Source organism: Rhincodon typus, chromosome 25, assembly GCF_021869965.1.
Source record: "Rhincodon typus isolate 14 chromosome 25, sRhiTyp1.1, whole genome shotgun sequence".
NCBI classification, from domain to species: Eukaryota; Metazoa; Chordata; class Chondrichthyes; order Orectolobiformes; family Rhincodontidae; genus Rhincodon; species Rhincodon typus.
In genome coordinates this window covers 12,890,041-12,901,322 of record NC_063356.1, presented here as the reverse complement: position 1 = coordinate 12,901,322, position 11,282 = coordinate 12,890,041, and the positions used below count along the sequence as shown (strand labels likewise).

At 40.7% G+C, this 11,282-nt stretch overlaps 1 protein-coding gene across 1 annotated transcript in view; it reads right to left on the bottom strand.

The window, feature by feature from the left end:
* LOC109931888 (G1/S-specific cyclin-D2-like) overlaps positions 1-10,370 on the bottom strand; it is a 36,518-nt gene extending 26,148 nt beyond the window's left edge. Inside the window, exons 1-2 of the mRNA XM_020531153.2 lie at positions 9,971-10,370; positions 8,656-8,871 (exon numbers count right to left, since the gene is read on the bottom strand). Of these exons, the coding sequence (XP_020386742.1) occupies positions 8,656-8,871; positions 9,971-10,168 (414 nt within the window). The 5' untranslated portion in view covers positions 10,169-10,370. The remainder of the gene's footprint in view (positions 1-8,655; positions 8,872-9,970) is intronic.
* Positions 10,371-11,282: the final 912 nt, after the last annotated feature.

Below are 11,282 nucleotides of genomic sequence, written 5' to 3'. Positions count from 1 at the left end.
TCAGCTTTCCTGCTCCTCTGATGCTGCTTGGCCTGCTGTGTTCATCCAGCTCTACACCTTGTTATCTCAGATTCTCCAGCAACTGCAGTTCCTACTATCTCTGAATGCATTTATTACAGCTCTTTTCACAAAGGAAAACATTCCAAGATACTCCACAGGAGTGTGCTCATCAGGCTGAAGGAGAAACAAGGATCATTAAGGGTGAAAGAATACCAGAGTTTAAGGAGTTTATACTGAAGGCACCAGCTGACTAGCAATAAATCATTCACTGGACCATCACTAGCATTTCCAAATACTTTGCACAGTCAGAATGCATTCATCGTGGTGCACTTTCACTTCATTGGGTAGATGGATGAGTCAAGCCTCTGTCAGATCATCCCCACCAAGTGTCTTGAGAACAAATACAACTTTAGAACATAGAAAACAAGCTCTGCTTCAAGGAACTGAAATACCATCATTATCCTCCCACTATCGGTCTGTGCAGAGTGTGGCAGTTTTCCCAGGCACTAAATGCACACAAAGCAAGAGTCCGTTCCTTGCATACTTACCAGAAAACAGATTTCAAATTGCTTGCAAATTGTTTACAACGCTGCTATGTCTATTTATATTTTTTTTAAAAAAAAGCAAGAATTCAGTCAGGAAACAAAACTAAGGAGGAAGGACATGCTTTGATATAGAACCTTATCTTGGAAAAAGTGCTGTGGAAGTCAGCATGTATCTCAAAGCTCCTGCAGGCTGGATACTAGAAACGTTTTTCACCCGTACATGATGATACTCGCCAAGTTAACTAAACCTTGCTTTAAGATGCAGTTTACACACTAGATGTTGAATACATGTTTGCACGTTCTATTCTTGACAAGCAGGAAGGCAGTTACAAACACCCATTAAAGGCGAGACCATAGCATGAGTGCTACATCTGACTTAAATTCAGACGCTGCACTTTTTGTGAAAGAAAGCTTTTCCAGGGTTTTTTCCACTTCTCTCCCAGTTTCATTATACTCCTGCTTTGCAAAATTCCCAAACTGGACTACTGGCTTCGTCTATGAGCAAGTTCAGTAAATAATGACACTTTTGCATAACATTTAAGTTTTTTTCTGTTCCAAAACTGCCTTCATGCTAAAGATTCACAAGTTTTAGAAGTTTGCAGCTTGATACACAATTTGTATTTTTAACGTATGTTATTCACACAGTGCTGACATTTCCTAGTGCTTCTGTACCTATTTCCCCTCATTCTCAAATCTGTACGATCATCTCCCTTCAATATGCACCTTCTTGAACAACTGTTTATAATCTGCTGTATCCATCTGTCCCTCCTATGATCTATGAGCACCATCTGTCTGTTTTTTGTGCATCTCACTCATACTGTTAAAAGTGGTCGGTCTTTTTTCTGCGATCTCTCAGCTTCCACATGCTGAAGTTTCTGCCCTACAACTTGAACTCTCCACACACTCTGCACTGTCAAGACCGGATTTTAGACAAGCAGTCTTGGGTGGGGCATAACCTTCTACAGCTAACTTTGAAGACTAAAGCCAGCATCTTTGGCTCTTGCCACAATACATACACTCTCAATGACTATTCTTTTAACTAACACCATAAGAGACTATACAGTTACTTTTTTTTTTGCTATTTCTGGGACTTGGTGCTTACAAATTGGCTGCTGCTTTTCTTACAACAGTGACAACACTTCAAAAGCACATTCTTGGCTAATTAGAACTTGGAGAAATCATGAAGCGTGCTGAATGGAATTTGGTTCTTTCTCACTGCTAACTATTATAGGTTGAACAGGAATGTTTGAAATATCGATGTCTTGTTTGTTCTGGGGTGAGCTTCCATTCCCATAATTCCGGCCCACTCCTTATACTTATTACAAAAATTTGTTGACTTGTCTCTCAAATCATCACCTACCTCCGAGAGTTAATATGTACCAAAGCTGACAGGTACTTTTGTCAAATCAGACCAGGATTACTCCTCTTGGCTTGGACTCCTATCCAGCTAAAGCAGCAGTAAACTTCAGCTCTTCCAAAGCTCTGCCACCTCTATCCTGTCACAGATCAAGTCATCATTTGCCTTCATGCTCTTCCCAAGACTCTCAATATTGTGTTGTCTCAAATTTGAACCCCTCCATGGCGTACCTCCCCCTTCTCTGAACTCTTCTGGATATTTTTGAATCAATCTGTTCAGAGATGCTTTGATACACCTTTGGAGCAGGTGGGACTGAACCAAAAGCTCCTGGCTCGGAGGTAGGGACACTAGGACAGTGCCACAAGAGATCCCTGTGAACGGTTCTGGAACCGAGACCCATATACCCCCTCACGTCTGTGAATCACCAATAGCATCTGTGCTATCAACTTCCCTAGTCTCACTTCATGCAAAATCGTTCCACTTCCGTGTCCTTGTAAAGACCTACCCAACACAGAAGCTTTTGGTCATCCCTTCTAATGTCTGCTGAGTATCACACAAAGTCTTTCTGCTGCATCAGTGACAATAACTAACCTCTCTTCCCCACCTGCACCACAACCCCAAGACAGAATTTGGGATCTGGAAGGGAGACAAGATATGCAGCTGAGATGCTGGCAGGTTAGGAAACAAAATCAACAGGGCAATAAAGCAGACAGGTACGGTTAAAAATTCAGTCTAACCTGAAGAGGCTCAGCAGTTTGCTGCTTGAATGGGGTAGGCTGGGCAAATCAAAAGCAGGGAGCAATCCATTACACTAGGAGTGGTTAAGGGTTTACATAGCAACGCTGCCGCTTTTAATTCAACATTTCTTAATTCCGCTATCTGATGATTCAAATTCTTGCACTAAAAACTTGCTGACACATTTAAGTTGCTTAATATAACTTAATTTTAAAAAGCCTTCAAAATGACACTAAATGCTTACATAGCCAGCTTCTATTGTAAATGCTGATATATGAAAATATTTTAAAATCCTAAAATTAGGGAAAGTGTGCAGCATTTTAACGTGCTAGTTGATTTCCCATGGTAAGATAGAGAATGTGCTATTCTTACTGGCCTCTGATATGTCTTTGTACTGCTGTTTCTCAGTTCCTTTTTTTAAGAAAGGAAACCCTCCTCCTACGTATTTCATTTTGCCCTCTTGTGATTCCTATTTCCATTCAGATGGGTGATATTGCAAGGTGCAATGCTGAAGGGAGCCAACAACTAAAAGGCTGCAATTGGGCCAGAGGCTGCAAGGACATGGAGGCCTCGAGCACCTCCCAATCCTACTGCACTCAGGTTGCCACCCAACTTGTTCAACATTATGATTTGAAGCCTTCTTTATGCTCAGTCCAAAACTCAACTTGCTTTTTCTCAAAACAATCAAAATCCAGTGAGGCAAGAAATGGTCGGTCTGCCTTTCGCTGCACACCTATTGCAACCTAGACACTTTCTCTCACTTGTCCCCGCTTCCTCAGGTTATGTTCTTTAACTCCTCCAGTTCTGGGTCTGTACAAGCACCTTTCCCGACACCATCTCACTTGCTTCCTCCCTTCGGAACTACCTACCTCACCCATTTACCTTAATGTGAAGTCTTGATCTCCTATTGCGCATGAATGAAGGATCAAAAGCCCCAACCAGCCTAGTTGCCTCCCATCATTCTGTCTTGTTGCCATCAAAGACAGACTTTAAAGACTTCGCTTTCCAAGAAAATGGAACCAAGTTGGAAAAGAAACACACATCTTTGCTCATGCCTCAGTTCCACGCACCAAAACCCTCTCGTAGGTGCTGGACATCTGAATCAATGATCCACCATGGTCTCAGTGAATGATGGAAATGTTGAGGGATGAAATGGCCTCTTCTTGTTCCATTTCACAGTTATAAACCATTAGCATTAAACTTTTCTATTTGCCAACAAGTTGCAGGCGCCTGAATTTAGCTGGCTTAAAATGTCAAATAAATGACTCCCCTCCCCACCCCATGACAGAACTTTTCATGTTACTTAATTTATGTCCCCTCTCTCCCATATAGCTCTCTCATTAGAAGACAAAACAATTTTAATTTCAGTGAAGGTTTTGAAATTTGTCCTTGAATTTTTTTTTTGTGTATTTCCCAAAAGAGTTTGAACAGGGAACGTTATAAACTCAAAAAATATTCAATTAATCGACACTGGAGCATTCTGAGAACAAGGCACAACTGAACATCTTTGGGCAGCACTCTCAATTTCAGTTTACAGCTCTGGACAAAAAAAAAACTTAACTCAAGCCCTGACTATTGGGATAGACAAAAACAAAATAAAAGACACAAGATCATTCAATCGATGAGTTTAATCATATTGTTCGAAAATGTGCATTTTAAAAAAAAAAGTTTAAACTTTGGGCGTTAGAAATTTCAGTTACTGAGAAATGGCAGATGAGTTTTTGCAAAGTATGAGAGAATTTGTGAATTCAATGAGCAAAATGCAAGTTGACAGATTTACATGAGTATTTTTCATCATAAACACGGGCACAGAACTAAAAGTGAAGAAAACTGACAGTGTGAATAAAGCCTGACAAATAAAAATTGGTTTAGACATGGTTGCTGTTCCTGCGTACATTATGGAGCCATCATACAAACTTTCCCATCAGTTATTACTGTTCTAAGTAACCAAACAGCACTGATGTTTTTCAAAAAGGTACACCAATAAAAGTTTGAATGGGTGGTACTTGTACTGGGAGAATGCGGAAAAGCATATAGGACAATAATTCTAATCTAAAAGCAGGAGAAAGTAATTCAGTTTCTATTCAAGCTGAGTTCTACAAATGTAGAGCCATATTGAATGTAAACTATTACTAAATTAGATAAGAAACTAAACTTGCATTTACAGGGTGCTTCACAAACTCAGTATGTACCAAATTATTTGCAACTAATCAAGTACTTTCAAAGTGTAGCAAATTTCCACACAACAAACACGAGTGACTTAAATGAACGTATAATGTATGTTATGATATTAGAATATTTGGAGATCTCTGCCTACAAGAGTGGTAGAAGCAGAAAGGATCAACATTTTCAGAAGGAAATTGGACAGGTCATTGAGATATATAAATGTGGAGGCTGCAGAGATAAACAGGTGGGACAGGATTGACTGAGATGCGAAGCAGGGATACAGCATGGATTCAATAGGTGAATGGCCTCCCTTCTATGTCACAGTAGCTTTATAGCTGAGATACATATGCTGATAAAAACACCAAGATAACACTTGGGTCTTCTCAGATTATGGATACCTAAGAAGCCTTGGTCTGACCCAAAATAATTACTCAAGACAATAGTAAGGGCTTTAGATGATGGGTTCAAGTCTCTAAAATACACCTTGATCACAGGTTAATGGTAACACTTCTGAGAATATTTTATTGACTTGTCACAAGAATTTGATTCTTTAAAAAAAAAACTGGAACTGAAATTCCTGTGCTCATTAATTTTAAGTTTAGATCAGGATTAACCCATAAAACCCATTCCAATCAGCGTTGATTTAAAATTATTCGGCCTCACATGCCACACCCATAACCCTTTATGTAAATACCAGTTCCTGCTCCTATTTCCTCAGAGATCTAAAAGGAAGAGATAGTACCCAATGATGACAGTAACTCCTGATGGCAGGCAGTGTCTTAGCTTAACCACAAGATGTCTCGCTCATCATCCGCAAGTACGTCTGTTCTATAATCGGACAATACAGAATGTAAACCTCAGGAAAAGATCGTTTGGATCAACTTGTCCATGCTGGTGCTTATACTCTGTACATACCTCTCATTAGCCATCATACAAGCCAATCAGCACAACTCTATTTCTTTCACCTCCAATTTATTCCGCTTCCCTTAAACCCATTTTTCCTATTCACTTCAATTACTCATAGCACTTAATTCCTCATTCTAGCTCTTCTCCCAAGTCAAGACACTTTTTCTGAATTTTCTATCGGACTTACAAATGACCACCTTTTAATTATGAAAGCGAATCTTGGGTTTCTCTCACAAGCGATAATATCTTCTCTACATGTACCCTATCAAACTCTTTCATATGCTTCAGCCTTCTGTAAGGTCACCTTCCTCAGCCACCTCTTTTGTACAGAAAAGACCCTCAACTCTGTAAATGCTTCGTCATAGCAGTATTCTCTCAATTCTGATGACTCATTAAAATTTTTTTTGCATCACGATCAATGCCTTTAATAGCCTTTACACATTATGGGAACAAGTGTGGGTCAGTACTTTAAAATTAACTAATATTGATTCAAAGAACTATGTATACACTACAGGGTGACCAAACAAAACTTTATACCCCCAGTTTACAACTCTCAGTTCTTCAGAATTTGCTCAGTCATGGAGGAAATTGCTTCCTCAAAACGAAGAGAAAAAAAATTTCAGTTGTGAGTAAGGCAGTGTGTTCTTGCACACCCTTTAGCAGCTGTTTGCAAAGTAATATTGGCAACTGTCTAGGAAGACAGTGCTGTTCAGGGTCCCCAGTGAAATGAGGAAAAAGTTACAAAGAGAAAACAAAATTGGATCATTCTCATTCTTGCAGCCAGAGGTGAGAATGTGGACTTCAGATTTCTCAAAGTGCTCTTACGATTGGAAATAATCCAAATCAGCATCCTGAGGAACAGCAGTTATTGATGAGCTTGAATGGAAATTGAGGCCATGATTCCCAACTTAGGTACTGTGGAGTAACATGTTACCACTCCAAAGTTAACTCATCATAACTCCCATCATAAAGATCCTGGATATTATCAGCAGTAAAGTGGACAACAGAACTAGAATTAGGGAGCTCTCACAAGCAAAACTCACTCCCAGTGGATTGTGATCAGAAATGGAGAAAAATAGATGATGATTTCCTCCCACACGTTACAGGTAAGAAGCCAACTAAGCTCAACTTATTCAACATTACTTAGCATCCCATCCAGTAACAGTCTGACCTTGTCTTTTTCTGTTTATTCTTACATATCAGCAAGGCAGCATTTACATAGAATTAGAGTTACAGCACAGAGATGTAGGGCATTCAGCCCATCCAGTCTGTGCTGGTTCTTTTGAACAGCAATTCAGTTAATTCCACTCCCTAACTTTTTTCCCCTGTATCCCTTTAATATGTCTCCTTTGAGTTTTAACTCATTACTTTCAAAGTCTACGAATGAACTGGTTTCCACCATCCTCAGCAGTGAATTCCATACCTTAACTACAATCCTGCACAAAAATGTTTTAACTCCTGTCACCTCTGCTCTGTTTGCCAACTACCTCATATTTTATTTTGCTCTCAGACTAGTTGGGTAAAATGGATAAAGGATAGTAGGAGCAGTGCATGGAAGATGATAAGAAGGACCACAGTTAGCAGCCTCCATTCCAATTTGAAAATGTGTAGAATTTTGATAGGAGTCCAAGGAAAGAAGCTATGTAAATGGCCACATAACCACTCAGCACTTATCTCTGACACAGGATCCAGCACCACATCTTGGCCAAGCTCTATATTAACACTTAAAGCTCAGCATGCATGCAGCTAACTGCAATCATGAGATATTTGGCATTGGAAACAGCATTTTACATTTCACGCAATTAGGAGGTCCACCAGCTGACATCTGTTTTAGCATCCAGCAGTGCACATTTCTTCCTGGTTTCTAATTCTAACTTGGGTTTAACTTCTGGTGTAAGAAGCATTGGGGTTGAAAACTTATCGAAGCATTAACATGAATTGTGCCATTATAAAATGGCTGAGAATGACCTGTAGACTGTCAGAGGAATAGCTACGGTGTGAAGGCAACAGAGCAAAAAAAAAGCAGCGAGACTCTAAAGGGAAACAAAAAGAAAAATGGTAACAACCATCCACCACTGCAGGATGCAATATGAGGAAACTGTATCTGTGTGGTCCTGCTGACCCAGTTACCATAGTAGTGCATTATACACAGCCAGATGCAACAGGCTATCAACCACAACTATCCCCGAAGAATCACACAGGTGTCGGGTGTAGCCTGGTGACTTAACAGCGTGCTACCCCATCAATTTTTTAAAAATGTAAATTTGCAAGCCTCAAATGCCCCAGAAAAGAAATAGAGTGGTTCATACATTTGCTAATAAGAATCTAAAGTAAAACTCAAGCCCTGCAAACGCAGATTTGTTGGCACGTAAACTTTGATCAGCTCAAAGTTCACAACACTGGACATATCTTAAACAATTTTCATCCTTATTACAATAAATTGTTACACATTATAAAATGGTTATAAAACATAAATATGCAGTCCAAACTCCAATGCATATACTACACCTTTTGTTGCTATGTTTGCATTGCTAACATCTCACCAAAGGACAAACTGGAAAGAATTACTGGTTGCAAAATTAGTATCGCTGTACTTTTATTTGAAAGCAGCTCGGTACAACTAGGGTGGGCTTTGCAAATTTGCACCAGAGGGCGCCAGACGCTTAGTCATAAGTGTGAGTCTGGGTTGAAGTCTGATCAATAACTGCAGCCACCGCCAGCGCAAATGGTTCAATTTATAGGGGGTCGGAAACTTTCTACCTTAGATGTGAAGTTTCCTACGCACCTGAGCATAAAGGTTTTTTTGTAAAATTAAAATATGAAATAGAATTACAAAGTAATCTTTTTGACCATGTCGTTCCCAGGAAGGCTCTGCAATAGATTTTTTTTTGAAAAAAAAAAGTACAAAACAAAACGTGTCAAATGCTGAAATATTGGTGAATTTACCAGGAGGTCTTCTGGGGTGATTGAATTGTCTGTGTAAATGCAGAGTTTCTCAGCTGTCAGGGGGATCGTCTCTTTCAGTTTTGATGCTAAGAACATGCAGACTGCCCCTAGCAGCTGGAGGTGACATTTTCGAGTGGGAACCGAAGATAAAAATCTATCCAGATAATTCATAGCCAACAGAAAGACTTCCTCTTCGCATTTTTGCTCTTCGCACACCTAGAATGGGGCAAAAAACGGCGAGAAGTAGGGGAGATCAGCCCAAATATCCATTCGATCACAAAAGACAAAATCATTACAAATCGCACGCATTTTCTTTAAAGCATTGCAAACTGAACCGACAGCCCTAGCAATTTGCAAAACAAGTCAAAAACACTACGCTTTTCCGACCTTTCCTACACGCCAAGTATCTGCTCAAAAGTCGCTTTTTACAAGATTTAACATTTCTGGGCGACAGCCTCTTTCTGCCCCCGACGACTGCGGATTTTCTAAAATATTAAAATTAAATTAAATAAAAAATATCGCGTGGCTGCCAGCAGAGTTACCTTTTGTTCGCAGTAAAGTTTCAAAAAATCGGGAAAATTAGACAGTTGCGCCGCCAGCGATAATTTTTACATGTAAATAAACAAAAAATCCTGAAGTTTAATTGGGGTCAGGAGCTGACAACAAACTGTTTTGCTGGACGGACGAAATTTAAGGTATAATGCAAGAATTTTGGGTGGTCTAACTCGCTCTCTGCACCAACCATTAAGAGTCCAGGAGTTAAGATCCAGCGGACTCAGTGCAAAGGACAACTTGTGAGACGGAGAATAAAAAGTGCAACATCTTAAACACCCATTAATAACCCTGCAGTTACTGACTCTCTTATTAATAAAGCCAAAGCGACTTTTGATGAGCCCAACAGAGAAACGCAAGAAAAAGTTTTTTTTTGAAGTCGAGTCAACATGGCGACAGCATGTTGTTTATCAGCCATCATCAGTTCTTTATAAATTTTGCGAGAGAAAATATTTTTAAAAAATCAGCACAATTTTGCATTCGATTCCAAGAAGTTCTCTGCAATCGGGGGTGGGAAAGAAAGCTTATTAAACTTGCACGCAGTTAGTACAAAAGCGACGCCTTTTTTCCCCAATATGCTTTTTCAGAGGCAACATTTATAAATAACTTCTTTGAAAAAAAATTTTAAATAAAATTAAGTAGGTGACACCGACACAGATTCCCAGCCCAAATACTTTTGCAAAAGCTCTTGAGACAGGCAGGCATGAATAATACTGCATCTTGAAGAGTGCTCGCTTTTTCTTTGCCTTAAATTTTTTTTTACCTCTAGCATCCAAAATGCAACCATTTTTCTCATGTGGGGTTCGATTTCTTTCTGTACACATTTGAAATAAGAAGTCCTGGGGATGTATCTGTCTTCAGTGTGCAGCAGGTTTTGCAGGACTCGATGGTCAGCGAGGAGGGTAGGGTCCGGGAAAGCTCGATGGATTCTAGGGGCATTTTCCATGCAGAGGAGCTCCATGTCTGTCTATATGTGTGTATGTATGTGTATGTGTTGTATGTGTTGCTGATATGACTGTGCTGGCAAATGAGCTCCGTCTGCCTCTCGATGCACTGGGGCTCCCTCTGTATGCGACAAGAGCCAGCACCAGAGAGAGAGGGAGAGGGAGAGGAACCCGAGCAGCGCCTGCGCGGGACCCTGTCGACTTGATTGATACTGCGGCTGTGTATCCAGCGCGCAGCCTTCACCGGAGCAACCCCGACGTTCCATCGCGCGGCTCCCGCCCAATCCCCGCCCCGTGTTCCCCACCCCTGCCCCGCCCCCTCGCTGACATCACAATCGCCGTCCCGCCGCCGCCGGCCAATGAGCACGATGCTAACGTCACCGCCTTTCGATACCCGCGCACGTGCCAGCGGAGGGGGGCGGGGGAAGGGGCTGAGGAGAGGTGCGTGGCATGTGGGCCATTCATAGCGCCTTAGGCTCGATGAGAGTGGTCGCCCATATCCCCATCCCCCTTTCCTACACCAGCCTGATGGTCGCACACTGGGACACCAAGTTCATCATTTCCCTGCAAGTTTGCTTGAAAGTGCATAGGTCACATTTCTGAAATTCAGACCTGCAGCCATTACCTCCAAAATGTAGCTTCTATTTATTTCCTGTATAACGCTGGTGTATGCTTTTCTTTGCAAATGAAATGGCTCTGAAGGGCAACTAGGGAAAGATGATAAATGCAGGCCCAGCCAACGATGCTTACATACCGTAAATGATTAAAAAAGGAAAATCCAACAAAACTGGCAAAAGACACACATTGGTCCAATTTGTTGAGTACGTTTTAAAATGGAGGTCCAGTACGACCAAAATGAAAGTTCATGTTCATTTCTAACTATGACTCTTGTTTTAATAACTTATTTTTCCCTCTATAACGTTGTGACATCTTGAGGTCCAGTATGACCTGAATGCTTACTTCCAAGTGATACTGCTTTTTTAATTACAAGTTTTCCCCTCCTAGTGTGTGATATAGTCAATTGTTTCAATGGAGCACAGAGTGGGTGGTAGGGGTTATTACTCAATCCATGCTGTTGCTCATGAAAAGTGCAAATTGTATTTTTTTCTTGCAGTTGCTACTTTGGTAAAA